Source organism: Xiphophorus hellerii, chromosome 20 (assembly GCF_003331165.1).
Source record: "Xiphophorus hellerii strain 12219 chromosome 20, Xiphophorus_hellerii-4.1, whole genome shotgun sequence".
NCBI lineage: Eukaryota > Metazoa > Chordata > Actinopteri > Cyprinodontiformes > Poeciliidae > Xiphophorus > Xiphophorus hellerii.
This window is the reverse complement of record NC_045691.1, coordinates 15,702,143-15,718,811: the sequence shown is the minus strand read 5'-3', so window position 1 is coordinate 15,718,811 and position 16,669 is coordinate 15,702,143. Positions and strand designations below refer to the sequence as shown.

General features: G+C 35.2%; 1 protein-coding gene across 1 annotated transcript in view; it reads left to right on the top strand.

Annotated features, from left to right (window-relative positions):
* Window positions 1-16,669, top strand: part of cfap20dc (CFAP20 domain containing) — a 41,140-nt gene that overhangs the window by 3,134 nt on the left and 21,337 nt on the right. Inside the window, exons 7-12 of the mRNA XM_032548429.1 lie at window positions 300-446; window positions 3,918-4,069; window positions 5,814-5,922; window positions 8,523-8,630; window positions 8,710-8,829; window positions 10,595-10,908. Of these exons, the coding sequence (XP_032404320.1) occupies window positions 300-446; window positions 3,918-4,069; window positions 5,814-5,922; window positions 8,523-8,630; window positions 8,710-8,829; window positions 10,595-10,908 (950 nt within the window). The remainder of the gene's footprint in view (window positions 1-299; window positions 447-3,917; window positions 4,070-5,813; window positions 5,923-8,522; window positions 8,631-8,709; window positions 8,830-10,594; window positions 10,909-16,669) is intronic.

Here is a 16,669-nt window from a genome sequence, read left to right as displayed (position 1 = left end):
TGAGTGTGTGTATGCATGCACATCTTGTGTATATATGGTGAAGTATAAGAATAGATTTGGAAACAGTTTGCTGTTTTTGTTGTGATGGTTTGCTGAAAGCTTATTGGTAGATTTAGTGAAAATGCACAATAGTACCAGGTGCAAAGATGTGGCTGGCCAGTACTTTTTTACACCATGCCATTAATTTGTTTTTTGTGACATGATAATATGTCACAATGATATATTTTGGCCTGTTTTGCCAAAAATATCCCCACATTTTGTTAGAATTTTTCCAACATTGCATATTTTTTCTATTGCAGACACATTTCTTAATGGGGCTTGTCTCATGGAGATGATCCCTTGCAGTTTCTGGTACCCTTCAGATGTGAACCAAATTACTCACATGCTGAACTATGAGAATTTGCAGAAGGCCGAAGTGAAGTCTGATCCTTTTAGCTCAGCCTCTGGTAAGTAAGACAAAACCCCAGAATTGAAATGAGTCAGTGCAAAAGCAAAAGCTCTAAAACAATCCATTTCAATTAAAAATGACATTAGGTTATTTAACAATACAAAAAAACACAATAGAACAGATTATGCTCATCGTCATAGTTTTATGTGCTTTTGTGGTGGACTTTGCCTGCTCAGTCAGTGGCATTAGGCAGTTGGCTCTGCAGCTGCAGTTTGAGAAGGCCCTTTTATTGTTTCAGCTTGACTTTACCCTATGCACAAAGCAGGTGTAAGTTTTATGTGGAGCTTATTTTTCTTCCTGAAATCTTAACCTAAACCTTGTTTTGCTATGAACTGGCGGTGGATGGAGAGGTTGGCCCTTATCTTGAGCATCAGTACCTGACCAGATCCACTGCTCTAGTGAAAGAAATCCCTGCTGCCTGAAGAGATTTCTTTGAAGGAAAAGGGATGTTATTTCAGAAAAAAATAGCAATAGTGACGTGCTCAACATCTATAAATAATATGATGAAGGTATTTCCATGATCTTATGTAACCAAAATCTTTGGAGCACCATGTGGGCAGGTGGGGGGTGCTGCTTTTTATGGTTATTGGTAGAGAGTTAGTACAAATTGGGACAAGTCATCAGTAAATCATAGAACAAGACACCCAGGACAGTATGTGCACAGTCATAACTTTTTATACTACAAATTCATAAGACAAGACATAGCAAAGCTTGTCAAATTTATTTGTACAGCAACATTCAAGATAGTGCAGTTCTTTACAGCAGAATAAACATAGGAAATCACATAAGGTAAGAAATATTTTAAAAGAATTATAGTAAAAATGAATACATCACATGAAATAAATGTTATACATTATGCCAATATAAATATATTAATAGTTCAGGTGATAAAAGTGAATTAAGGAAATAATAATCTTAGACACAAATGAGGAAGCTGTGACTCCTTTACACACAATTAACAGTTGTGTAAAGCAGTCAACAGTTTTACACATCTCAAATTGTAAGGCATGTTTTGTACTCGTTTTTGCTCCTACAAAATTGATCCAAAAATGTAGGACTATGGCCTAGTAGAAAACCATTATTTGCTTCAGGTGTGGTGGGTCAGGGAAAAATCTAAAAATCATAGCTTGGCTTAGTAATTGACTTCATTGGGATGTTAAAATATATGCCAACACATTGAGCCTCATTAAGTTAAGACAAGTGCTACAGTTAAGTCCAAATTATTAAAACCCTTACCTGATTTACATGTAATGTAATCTTTTAATTTTGTCAACATTCTTCTTTAGACAGGAAGTAATATTTGAATTACTTAAAATATTACTTTATTATTTGAAGTAATATTACTCTAACCTAAGCCGTTCAGTTCATTACCAAAGATAAACCATCAAAATACAAGTTGGAACATGAAAAACTATGGGTGCTAATTGTAACAAGGGTTTTCTGTGGTGCCATTAATAAAGTTTTTTATTGATTTTTGAGAAGGATATGAAGAGTTTTTGTTTTTTTGACATTTTACGCATTCTATATACTGTAAGAGAATGTTAATAAAAACTGCTAAAATGTTTTTTTTTCATTGATTCCCATGTTATATTGTTTTATTATCTTTTGATAGATTTATTTGTCCTATGACCAAGAATGTATTGATTGAATGGAAATAGATAATAAACTAGATAAGTGTATAAACAATTTTGGTTTAATGATAGTTATCTCTGCCCTTGTGTCTTTTGATTAAAAAACAATAACATTTTTCTTGTTTGCCTTAACCTGGAAGAAATTCTGACCCATCCAGTTAAAGATATGATGCTTAGAGACTGTAAAATACTATTTTCATTAGGTGACAAAAAATATTAGAGTAATTAAAATAAATATAAGTCAGCGGTACACATATAGATGTTGAATAATAGAGACCTTATTATGAAGATGTAATTTTCTTTTGTTTCAGATTTCTAATTGGAATTTAGGAAGCAGTCCAAGTATAAAATAAAGTTGTCAAACTTTAGGACCTTTACATTTTCTGAACCACATGACTGGCATATATCTTCGGGAAATAGCAAAGATGTTGCTTTGAAAAAAACATTCCAATGATGTCAGTTTATGTCATTAGAGTAAAGCTGATAGACAGTTAATACATTTGTATAGAGGATTGCATGTTTATAATAACACTGATCATAACCATTTTGCTTTTTATTGTGCGAAATTCCTTTATTTCTTATTTTTGTGTTTATTTGGATCTTACCTGCTCTTGAGAAGCTGCAATTATCTCCTCAAACCGAAAGACATGCACCAGTAATCCAGTTCTGTTGCCTTCGTGGCCTTTTTTATCAGCGTATATTTATTTGTTCTGACAGCTGTCCAAGTCATGTTGAATCAAGCAGTATTGGCCTTAGTTGAGAGCAGTAACCACACACGGGAAAAATCTTTTCATAATTAGCATCTACGTTATTAACACAACATACCTAATCATAATTAAAACGATTGCTATTAAAGTAGGTGTCCAATTTAACTAGGACAGAGTTGTTTGTTGAATGCATTTCCTTCGGTACCCAAACTGTCAAAAACTGTTACAAGGAAGGCTACGTTTTTTTTTTTTTTTTGTCATTTGACAACAAACAATGCCTGTTTATCTCAGCCCTACACCAAAGACTCTTTGTTGCGCTGAAGGTCAATGAATTTTCACAGATCCAAATCACTGTTGAAACTACTTCTCCAGAGCCAGCTATCATACCTATATCTCATTGTAATCCTTTCTGTTATCCCATTCTTTATGGGCTTTTGCAGATTTGAAGCACACTGAAATTTATTCACACAACAGGTACAGCTCAGTGTGTTCCATCTGCTGTATCAGAGAAGTGTGATTTCCTCTTTCCTTCTTAGAACGTCCAGCTAAGCTCGGTCGGTATCATGTTGTCGATCATGTTTGTCTTGCGGACTGAAAGTGTTTGCTGTGCGCTTTGATGAGGATCAGATAGAACGTGTGTTTTGCTGTTAGCTTCAGCAGAGGTGGTCCTGATTAGCCCTGGCACAGATACAGCAAGGTCAGGTTGATGCCATATCAGAACAACTCCCACTTCAGCCCATTATTTTCACATGATGAAATGGCACTGATAGCCAGAAACACATCTTTCAACTGTATTAGATAAACTCCAGTTTAACTGAAATCTAGTTATTAGGTGTTTATGTATCTTTATGCATAAGTGCTATTTAATAGAGCTATTAGTTGATGAAGACAGGATCATCCGTATCATGAAATGCTTAAAGTTTATTATTGGGTAGTTTACAATGTCTTGCATCCTAAACATACTCCTGTGTATAAGCTAAACATTTCTGTTTTAAAAGTTTTTTTTCTTCAGTTACAGTGAAAAAGAAACTTTTAATAGGCCTTGTTACCAGACAAAACACTTCTTCTCTCTGACCTTAAATAGACCGTTCTGTGCACCAATGAGATGTGGAAATTTCTTTCTTTTTGCAGTACTTGATCAGTCTTCCACTGCCATATCAACTAGTTATCGGAGAACCAAGCCCCAGGGTGTTTTACAGACAGCCGCGGGCTCCAGAGCTTCTTCAGCATCTCCAAATACTGGAAGAACAAGCATTGCACACTTGGACAGAATGGAGAGAAGTGTATGGTTTATTTACATTACTGTAATCTATCTCATGTCAGAGGAAAGTGGACTTAAAATACTTTGCTAAAAACTAAGGTTCTCTTTGTGCTCTCAAAACAGCTGTGGCCCCAGAGGCATGTACTTCAGAAACCCTCTTAGGATGCTTAATTGTAAAAACACCCAGCATATAGTTCCTTAAAAATCTGTTCTGTATAATCTGAGGGCCGGATTAATGTCGCTTTTTCACCACTTAACCCACCCCTTAAAAAGCTCTGTTGGAATAAAATGTGGAATTGTTGAATACTTTAAAATGTTCAAACTATTTCAGAAACATTATTCAGATGAAAGAGAGAACAATGTGGAGAAAATTGTTGTCATGTTAATTCAATTTGGAGCAATGTTGAGCCAAGCAGTAATATCAAGCATAAACTTGTCTGCTTGCAACCAATGTTTTCCATCTGAACATTACTTAGAATACAAGATTAATATTTTTCAATCATCTTTACACATAGTATCCCTGCTTAAATCTAACCCACAGTTGTATGCTGACTATTTGTACACCCTGATATTAAGGGAGATTGATCACATCCAACTTCTGTTACTTTAAGATCGGGTTTAGAGATTTCTGTTGTTATTCTGGTAGTTAACAGACACAGTGTTCTTTGTGGTCAGCTTGTGAAAGTTCAGTCAGACATTGTTTGTCTGAATAATTTGGAAACCAAAAGAAGCCCATATAGGTCAACTTCCGGTTAAAATGATTTATCTTTAAACTATAATATTTGCAATCCTAATAGTTCTATTCACAATCCTAATAGTTCTATTATCTTTACATGCATTTGTTTATGCATATAAAGAGACACAACCTAAAAAAATAACACTCTTGTGTTGCCTGTTAATATATTGGATACCCCAGCATATAAAATATGAGCTGTATCTAATCCAAACTAAGATGGATATTTTAAACATGCAGAAAACTTCTCAGGCATTGTACATATCAAAAACCATATTTGCCATTGCTACAACATTTAAGTGCTGCTGAAACGTTACGAGATGTCTTTGTATGCCATCCATGCCAGGAAAGCTGTTTCCAGGAATGAAGAATAACTTAGTTTGGCCTGTCGAATGCTTGGAGTAGCTAATGTCAGCAGACTTGACTCTGTCTATTTGGTAATTCATCTGATAAGTGTTTCACTGCTTGTGGGCACACATTGATTGTGTATAGTGAGCAAACAATACTGTTCAACCCAAGTTAAAAAAATGTTTTTAGATATGTCACCATCTGTGGCAAATTAAGAAATAATGTAGCAGAATCTTAAGATTCAGTCCAAACAATGTGTTCTCCAATATGCACAAAGACTCCTTTCTGCTTTATCTAATATTCTGGATTTCAAGAATGACTTGCTGCCACCAGAAAGTCCTTCCATTTTTTAAAATGGACCATGTGACCATGTCTATTAGAGTTATAAGTAGTGTTCCAAGCACTTTGTAGATTAGTAATTCTAACTACTCAGACAACCCTTCACTGTAAAACATGTCACAGAGCCTCAAACTACTCTGACCCCTTGAGAAGGGAATAACCTTCTCTGGGCAGCTTTTAGTAGGTATTAAACATGTAATATGGTTAATTGCCTGCCTTTTTGCATAAGGCTTTGCACAAATCGATGTAGTTCTTTGTGAATTATCTGTGTCATTAGAGTACAAAAATGTAGGAAAATTGTGTTATCGAGCCTTTACCGTATGTACCTTTTGATATTGTACCACAGGTTTCTCCATCATGTAGACTGAATAAAAAGGAGCCCGCTGAGAGCCAGCATGTTACCATGGTTGGTGAGCATTTCTCCCAGGGTCAACAGTCTCTTACTTCGGTAAAAGGTAAATCTGAGTATATATCCAACTGTTTTTTTATTGTGTGAACATTTTCAACAATTTTGAATGCCCTTGTTCTGCTATTTCATCTATCAAAATCTCTGGTTTTTTTTTCCTTTGTGAGCGTTGTGTACTTGCTCAAACTAACAACTCAGGATACAGCAGTCAATACACAATAATGTTTGTAACACAAAAATGGAGAGAATCTAGATTTGTCAGGGTACAGTTAGTTGTCAGTAAAATGAAAAAAATAAGAAACAATCATGAAAGGTTTCACATGGTCCTTGAAAAATATGTATACCCAAGGAGAAAAGGAAAAAGTTACTGATGTCACTGCTGCCACATCTTCAGTAAGCCATAATGATGTTGGATTTGCTGATGGTTATAATTTATTTATCCTTAGTAATTTATCCAGAGTCTCAAATGAATGTCTTCTTACCTTTCCCCACAATACATCAAAAGCAAAACAACTTTCCCTGAGATAATGTGAAACTGGCAAAAGTTTGATAGGTCCCCGATTAACAAAAGCAAGATTTTGTATTTGATTATAGGTTAACTTTGGTGCTTAGTTAACTTTTTCAACTATTTAAACAGGTAGTAAAATATAGTATCTTTATTATTTCGTGGCAGCATCTTTTGCTGCAGTCACTGTCGTAAGTGTTCTCTGTACTTCACAACATAAGACTTGATTTGACTTGCCAAAGAGCTCCAGTTTTTATTTTAGCTCCAGTCATTTTAGTTTAAAGAATATACCCCAGAAACTTTGGGCCTTGTCAACATGCATAATAGCAAATGACATAAAGATGTCTTTGTTGGATGTTCTTGTAAGTGGTGAAGCCTTTGTAGAGCTTCTTCATTTCTACTCATTATGGATCAGAACGCATGAGATGATTTGACATAGCTTGACTTTGCAGTTTAGCGTGGCTCTTTTCTACCTTTTGGACTATTTACCCAAGATTACATCTAGTCTTGCTTTTAGTAACAGGATCATGTTATATGCTATAGCTGTTTAAGATCTTTTTGTAGCCCTTAATAGATCTTCTAAGCTCTCTCTGGTTCATGTTCATGATGGTGCAAACAACACGAAATATCCAGCAGCACATTTGTTTCTTTTAAAATGACTACATAGCTAATAAAATGCTTGATAGCAAACGTGATAGTACTCAAGGTTAAATACTTAGTTTAAAACTTGACTGTGATGCAATTATTCATCGTTTCTTTTGGGGAGCTTTTGCATCTCTAGCCAGAAACTATTGCCAACTGAGACTGATGGTTCCTAACTTTTTTGGCAGCTTTCTTTAATAGCACACTATAAGAAGTAAAATAAAAAAGAAAACCGAATAAGGACCGCAAAAATACTGCACACATTTCTCTTTTGGTACAAACTGATCTTAAATTTTATTGCACTGGGAAACGCAAAAAGAGAAAATATCAATAAAAATGTCCATATGTTGGATTTTATTTTGTGTTTTTTTAATATATGAAAAAAATATCCAGTCATGAACTGCATTGGGATAATAATGCATTTCTGACTTATCAGCACCACTTTTGACATTTATTAAACATAAACAACTGCAGTTTGCATTACAAACATAATGGATAGGCTAAGCTAGTTGAAAAGGTATACATAATGGGCTCAGGACCAGGTAGGCAAGGCTAGCCAAGTTAATGTAATTGCTTTAGTACATTTTTAGACAATGAAAACACACTTTTACATACACAAACCACTATATTTTTTATACCATAAAAACATACTGTATTCATCCTCTTTATTAAAAAAATCTTTCCATACAGCTTAATGACCTTTCAAGCGCACTTGAAATGTAAATTTTTACCATTTTTAAATATCTATATGCCAGCTTTTTCTCTCTAAGTATTATCTGAAATATTTGACCTCAACACAAAAGGCCACAGTAAAATTGCTAACCTTAAGATAAATAAAAAGTTGCATAGAAGGCAATGACAGTTTCAATAAGCTCTAATGATACCAACAAGTTTGTCCATATGTATATATATAGTAAAGCTGTGGACTGGTCCTTGAAAAAGAAAATATGAGGATGAATTGTTGGAGAGCACACGTACACCCTTGACATATCTACAGTAATAGGATGAATGTAAAAATATTAAAAGAAAGTGTCACTGACTTTGCCACTGCAAGGAACCTAGATAACTTTGGCTCATTACATGGCATCTCCTGTAGTAGAGAATCCTTCTAAGAAAATGATTCAGTTTCTTCCAAGCTCCGTGCCCTTTCAGAAGTATTACTTATAGGGCAACAAAAAATAAGCCCTGTTTCTGCAGAGTACGAAGTCTCTCGAGCATCCAATAACAGCCTTTATGATTGGTAATACACTATCCTTTCAGCACGACTGAATGCAAAATCTGGCTGATTAAAATTCCTTAATTCAGCCGAACATAATGCAGCTGGATATATTCTTTTTGCAATGAATGAATGTAAGAAGCTCAGTTGCCGAAATGCCTTCATTATTAGGAATTTTCACAGTGCATAATCAGTTCACAGATATGCTTCTGGCAAGCTTTAATAACATTGTTGTTTGAATCTATTGTTATAAACCATTTTCTGATGTTCAAATTATTATTTGTAGGAGAATCTTGCAAATTACAACCCCACCCGCCCAAACAAAGGGTGTTTGGTAAGCAGGGATCTAAGAAGTTACGGATCCTGAGTGCTGGAAGAGAGAGGGTATCATCAGGTACATTATATACACATATCAATCTGTTGTATTGTGTTTTTATTTAGTTAAGAATTAACTTTTTGGTTATATCCCTCAGATGCTGAATTTGGTGGTAAAAGCAGTGGAAGGAGGGATAATAGCCCTTTTCCATCCAGTCAGCCAGAGAGCAGCCAGCAGCTTCAAACTCAAGAAGAACAGTCGCCCAACCTAGTAATGGGTAAGGGAAAATAAGAATGATGTGAATTTTAAGACAAAGCAAAAGTCACAGTATCATAATAAGACAGTGAGGGATGAGAACATAAAACAAAAAAAATATATATTGATATGCAGGTTGGATGGTTTTGCATGTTCTGATTTTCCTAGACAGCTACTTTATACTTGAGAAAAATAGTCAGTCCCACTCTTCAGATAATTCATAAATTAGATCACTTCAAAATATTGCATGAATTTTAATGCTTCTATGCTGCATATGTGCTTTTGTTCCCCCTTTTAAATTTTACATAACCCACATCAGGGCCACTTGCATGACCCTTCTCTCTCCAACCTGTGCTCTCTTCCCCACCGCCATCCCCCCACGTAACCCTCATGCGCACACACCCACACTCCCATTGTCCTTGCAAAACGAGTGCATGTGTTCTGAGAGCTCATTTATGGAGGTTTCTCCACAAGCAGTAAGCTCCTTTGGTGCAGCCCTGCCCACAGATGGAAAGTAGTTAGTTCATTAATGGTAATGTGGCACATTAAATAAAAGTCAGAGGGACATCTCCTGGGCCCAGGGTTTGCCACACAGTGGGCAATTAGAGGAAGTGATTATACTGTCGAGAGGTTCAAATGTGCTCACTCATTCAGATTTAGGTGCCTCTGTCTTTTAACTGAGGTTTATCTTGGAGAATAAAGATTCACCGTGTCTTATTTGCACTTACACATTGAAGAAACTTTCATTTAAGCTTGTAAAAGCTTTTTTCCCCTTGATTGTGCATATAGTGCCTTGCAAAGGTATTCATATACCTTGATCTTGTTTACACTACACCCACAAGCTTCTGGGTAATTTTTAATGATTTTATGTTATAGGCGAATGCAGAGTAGTGTCTTTTTTATAAATCCTAATTAAATACTTCTATTTACAGAGGGCATTTGGCCCTCTGTACATTGATACCCATAAGTCAAATTCAAGACAACCAACTGTGGAGAGCCACAGCTCAGGTGGAAGACTCTATCAACAGGACAATAATTATTTCACACAATTTTAAAACTGCGCATTTCCTTGAACATACTTGACATAAAAGTCCCTGCTAAAAAGGGACTGATCAGAAGAGATGTGAAGATTGGGGGAAATACTAACGGAAGAAAGCCTATTGGAGGCTGCAAAGGGCTTGAGACTGGGGTGGAGGGTCATGAGTCAGCAGGAAAAACCTAAACATACAACCAGAGCAAGAATGGAATGGCTTAGATTGCATATTCATGTATTAAAATGGCACAGTCAAAGTCCGTATCTAAATACAATTGAGAATTTGTGGCAAGAGTTGAAAATTGATGTTCACAGATGTTCCCCATTCAATCTGACTGAGGATGAGCGTTTTTGGAAGCACAGGCAGAAACTTGCAAAGCTGTTGCTGAAATGAAAAAATATTTCTGCAATGCATTGACTTAGTGAGGCTTAATACATTCTCAGCACACACCATAGCTGTAGTTTTATTTATATTTACATGGTTACCTCATTCAGAGATTTCTATAACAAATACATGAAAGGAATTTAACATATCATGGCCACAAATGCCAGGAATGAAGGTAGACTTTTCCAGGCAGAGAAATTACAACTATGCATACTGGTATCAAAGATTGCAAAGTGAGTATTATCAATAAGAATAGCATCACACCATCTTGAAAAAGATGTTCTGTTCATAGAGAAATTACTCATCAAAAACAGCTAAGGAGTAAATTAACTTGGAACGCAGAATAAATGAGTGTATTTATAATTCTAGATGAGCAGAGCTGCAGCCCTGCCAATGCAAGTATGGAAGCCGCCCCCACACCAGTGGAGTCTCAACTTCGATCAGGTTTGTCTTTTGACCCGGAGGTCTGGAACAGCCGGGAGAGTAATGAGGGGTCCGAGCCCCAGCTCACTTTGCAGAAGGAGGTGTTCACTTTCTCATCTCAGCCCCACTCACCCAAGCGAGGGCAAAGCCAGGGTGACCAGGAGAAGATGGATCTGGGAGACGGTCAGGTCCAGAGCACTGGTGGGGGGCGGCGTCAAGCGCAGCCTGAGGATGACTTTATCGGCAGTGAAAGTGATGAGGTATGTCCGTTTCTTGTGAGCCACAGAGTCACAAAGGTTTAATGTGCTTTCTATAATACCAGATAACTAATTACAAGCAGAACATTTGCTTTATGTCACAGAGAATACTATTTTTGACAGCGTTGCAGTAGATTTTAAAGCTGCCTTTGCCATTTTTTGCCATGCAACATAGTTGAATTTTTTCTAGCACACGTGACCCACGTTAAGTCCTACAATATGTTTAAAGTTAAATTAAGTTTACTTTGTTAAAATTTAAGACATTTACATCATCAATTGTAAGAGTCAGAATTAATTGTGCATTTATCATTTGAAGTGAAGAGTTTACTGTTGCACATTTCACTTGAAAAGTCAAAGTTGCTCGTCATCACATCATATATTAATTACTCTGTTATTTGTATTAAAGAGCAGGATTTTTTATGCTAAGCAGTGAAATTAAAACTGTAGAAATAAAATCATGAAGATCTATCTTCAAAGAAATGCTAATTGCTTTTACTTATTTAAAACTTGGTAATAAGTCTGATAATTCACAGTTAAGAACCTTTTTGTTGTGCAGTTGGTCTTTGTCATTAGAATACAGGAGCCGGTTTAACCATACAGAAAGATTCTAGAGCACATGCACACACCAGAAATCAGGCACTCACAGTCTTTGCTAAACCATTAGTAGGACATTTTAATACTTCAAAATAACTGAATCTTTTATACTGACCTTTTTGAACTGCAGGTATAACATTTTTTTCCATAACATTTTTAACTGAACTGACATTTACTTTTGGAATTCCCTTTCTAGTCAGATTTGAGAAGGTTTTTACACTGCCTTGCAAAAGTATTTATTCCCTTTTAATTTTTTTTTCAGTTTGTCACATTACAACCACAAGTATCTTGTATGGGGATTTTATATAATAGTTCAATACAAATTAGTGTATAATTTTGAGATGGGAAGAAAACTATAAATGTTCTCAAAATGTACAAATAGACATTTGAAATGTTTATATTAAGCTCCCCTGAGTATATCCTTTGTTGACTGATCTTTTACTGTAATTGCATCTGCAAACCTTATTAGATATTTCTTTTCCAAACTTAGTTATTTTTCTTTCCTATTTCTCTTTGCAAAGTAGCTTAAGTTGAGTCAGAATGAATAGAGTATACAGTTGCAAGTCTTGCCACAGACTCTAAATTGATTTAGGACTGGAAGTTTCTGGGTTCATTCTAACACTTGCATATAATTTGATCTAAGATGGTGGTTTTTGGAGGTGGTGTTACTAAGATTAAAATCCGCACCGGTGAACTCTGCTAACTAATTAGTTGGATTCAGAAGGCAATTATAACAGTTGGATTGGATTTCATTTAGGGGTATTTGAGTTAAGAGAAGCACTACTTTCTGTTGATTTATTACAAATAATATAATATTGTGCCTTGCCTTACCTTTAATTATTTGTGAAAAAGGTTCATGGGAAATTAATGCTTTGATAAGGCACTGTATATCTAATACCCCTGCATCTAGGTGGAAGTGGCCAGTCCTCTTCAAAGCTGTAATTTTACATAATGTATTCAAATAGTCTTTATACTTTATGATAAGTTATATATATATATATATATATATATATATATATATATATATATATATATATATATATATATATATATATATATATTATAATGGAAAGCAAGCTAAAAGTATAAATGCAAAGAAAGAGCTCAGTATAAGTGCTTGCTTTGTATGTGGGGAAGAGTCACATGGTATACTCATGCGCGAACTCACTGCACACCCACACACCCTCTCACAAACACACTTACACACCCACATGGAGACAGGTTGTTAGAGGAAAGCATCTTTCTCTCTATGCAATCAAATGATCATGTAGCCTCTTCGTTGAATCTGTCTGAACACTTCAAAAAAAAAAGAGCACTTCAAAAGAAACAAACACCGCTGTACGAGTGGACGCCCTGAGATTTTCAAAATACAGTATCGTGTTTTGTATGTAATTGTTTTTATCTGCTGCTGTTTCTGTATTATTGATGCATCTATTGCAGAAAACATGCCAATAACATCTAAAAAAACACCAACAATGCCTCCGAAATCCTAACCAATTTAGAAAGTCACTGCTACTTCATCAGTCATTGTAAAACTTTGTGTCAGTTATCAAAATTTTCCACAAGAACATTTACACACATTTTTGCTCTGTGATGATCATTAGCACAATTTAAAAAATTATGAATATTTCCCAATGAAATTGGACAAACTAAGTGTTTGAAATTGTTTCAAGTCTGTGTGTTTAAATTTCAAATTTTTATAGCTGGCAAAATATAAAACAAAATATTTGTACAGGTGCCAAAATTTTGGAGTACAGTCCTGCAAATTTTGCACAACTTTTAATAAAACTAATGAAACCTCTCTGGATTGGGAATATTATAGCAAATACCCTGTTTGAAGGGCTTTTGTTTGATTAGTCAGTTAGCTTTGTTACAGACATGTAAGTGAAACAGTGTTGCTTTTAATGTAACAAAGTAAAAACCCAACATTTCTCTCATGCACTCAGAAACCTTGCTATATTGGTCTAAGTACCTTTCAGTCCTACTCATCTGGTAATTCACATGCAACCTTCCTGAGCTTCAGTGATGGCTACATAAGCACCTGTGAGTGAGCCATAAGAGGATCTTGATAAAGTCACATAAAGGAGATTTGTTAAGACCAGAATAAGAACAACACTGACAATTCTGTGGAGCTGGTTAAAGAAAATGTTGAAGTATTTTGACAATTAAATTTAGGTAAAACCACAAATTAAAAAGTTATACAGAAGGAAATTAGATAACTAGTTGGGGCTATTCTTTGCTTATAGAGATCATGATTTAGTGAAACTTGTAATAATATACACTGTAAGTAATTCAAGATAGATGTGCTCTTAAAAAACTTCTGACAAAAAATTACTTAGGCTGTTATTTTAGAAAGGTGATAATACACAGACTTGTACACAATATGAACATTATGTTGTTTTTGACCAATAGCTTTACATTTAGTGACTAATGTCTTAAATTTCCAGGCTAAAGATGTTCAGAGTTACTAATTTATTGATGCCCAAGCTTTTCACAAAACGAAGGTTTATATTTGTAGTTAGTACTTCACACATTTCAATATAATATGGGTATAGATGTTGACAGGACATCATATTTCAGTCTCTGATTTTTTTCAGTTTTTACCATCTGATCATTTTTTGAGTTAAACATTTTTACACTGTGTTTTGTATGTTGGAGTTTTTAGATATTTTATTTTCTGAAGTTTGTTTTTCTTGTTTATTTTTCTTTCATCTTCTACTATTCCTTAGTTTTTCTAGTCCTATTGTTTGTTTGCTATAACATCCATTGGTATACTTTTCATTTTGTCTTTATCAGTCAGTGTTATGGTGCAGTTGTAATAAAGTGTATTTACTCTTGTTATCCTGCTTTCTGGGTTCCTGAACTTTCTGTTGTTACATGCATGAAGTTTTCTGGTACTTTGGTCCTGTTAGTTTGGAGGAGATATAAGGCAGCTGATAATGCTTATTTTGACTTTAAGCAGTGATCTCCGCTGGTTAGTCCTGGCTTTTGGTCATCTACTTTTTACATCGGCTTTGAAAAGGATGATTGTTTGTTTCATAACAAGAACAGGCATAAAAGTTTGACACAATCATAAATGCTCACATTTCAAAACCAATAAGAGGTGAGTACTTGTAACTTCATAAATAGAAAAATCAGACACCCTTTACTATATCTTCCAATAAACACAGTTTCTGAAAAAGACTGTAGTCTAACTAAACTTGATTTCTAATCATCAAAAAGCCAACTAAAGCCTACGCTCGACTCTAACACGTTTTACCCACAGCTGTATGTTTTCATAGGAATCCACACACTGTCAACAATATTAACTGAGGCAAATATTCTTTCCTGTAATACTGCAAGCCACTGTGTTGCTACCCTGTCAATATTATTAAACTGTATGTTTATACATCCAACATTGGTCAGCCTGATTTTGATTTTTATTCATTTGTCGGTTTTCTGAACTTGGAGCATTATTATCTTTCAACGTGTTGCATCAGGTTCATGCAACTCTCTTGAGCAGACATTAGTTTTTAAACAGAGAGAAATATTAAAAGCAGAACAAAGCAACAAACTTTCCGCATATGAAACACTTTGAAATATATCAGAAACAATGGACCAAGGTAAAGTTTGTTATAATTTCTGCCGAAACCAGTTGTTTTGATGTAAAAATACCTCAAACAATGGACAGCGGAGCAGCTCAGTAAGGCTCATTCATGCTTGCAGACACGCCCAGATCCGGCCTTTCAATAATACATGTATTTCATTGTTTATTCACCTGAACTTATGAAAATGATAAAGCAAAGAAAGAGAGTAGAGAAAATAATATGTGGAACCACTGAGCGTCAAACCTCCAGGGGCTTATGATAACATTTCACCCTAAACAATCCTAAGAGATGAAGGACAGTAGAAGGAAGCGATATAGTGCTGAAGTTACACTAGGAGGACTTAATTTGAGAGAAATAATGCCTATACAATGAGCGTAATAAATGTACATATGCTAGCAATCAGTCTAAATGCATGCAATAGCTGTGACTCCCTGTTTTCTGAAGAACTTGCAGAGGCTGGAGAGAAAAATGAGAGGACACATAATTAGAGAAACATTGGTTTTAGGCTGGGAATTCTCAGTATCCCTGAAAACATGGTTTATTAAAATATAAATAGAATTTGATGCATCTATTCATCAAGTTAGGATATTAAATCAATGTCAGTTTGTAACCAATAGTGCAGAATAACACTAAATTAATGCTCCACAGAAAATCTATGCTTTCGATATGAAACATTCATGCAGTGTAAGCTTGAACAGTGTGCCTCATGTGTGTAGCTTGCTCCTTCAAGAACGATGGAAGCAGTTGTCAGCTTTGTCTCACAACCCTTGCAATAGATTTTTTTTGTGGCGACCCAGTTGTACATTGAGGAAAAAACTGTCAATAGAAGGGAGAGAAATTTTCCATAACCCTTTCTGCATAATTACTGAGGGTTCGTCCAAATAAAGCATTTGTATTGAACATTTGTTGGCCTTGAATGAGTTAAAGAGTACATCTTGTCATGGATTTGCTAACCTGTGTTGCTACATATCTGAACAAACAATACATGCCTGTCTTTAGTGTACGGTTGTGCAGTGGTCAACTGATCTAAATAACAGTTTTTGAGGAAATTTATGTCAGATTTTTAATATCCTTTTCTTATGCTGTGAAAGTGGGTCACATTTTGAGTTCTGTGCTGTTAATTCAGCTGCAAACCCCCAGTAAAAGAGCAAGTCTCAAACTTTTTAGCATCATGCATCTTTGAAGCTTGCTGGGATAACTTTTGGTATTCAAAATTGTGGTTTCTATGAGTTTTTCTTCAGTGCAGAAAAGAACCATGCATTGCCTTTATAACATCCAGTGTCCTACATTATACAAGTTGGCACAGATCTATAGCTGGAGTGTTTAGAGCTAACTCTAAATCTCATAGTTTTGCAAATTACCACATTTAAGTCTTTTGAAATGTGATATCAACTTAAAAGAATTTTTGAAGTGAGTTTGTAATTGTATTTAATTTTTTGGATATTAATGAACGCAGGTTTTGTTGAAAAGTTTGAAACATTGAATGTGTTACCACAAGTACAAAACCTTATTGGTGTCAGTTGTATGAATCCGAATTAGTGGATGCCTGATCCAGTCTCAGAACTATCAACACATTTATATGA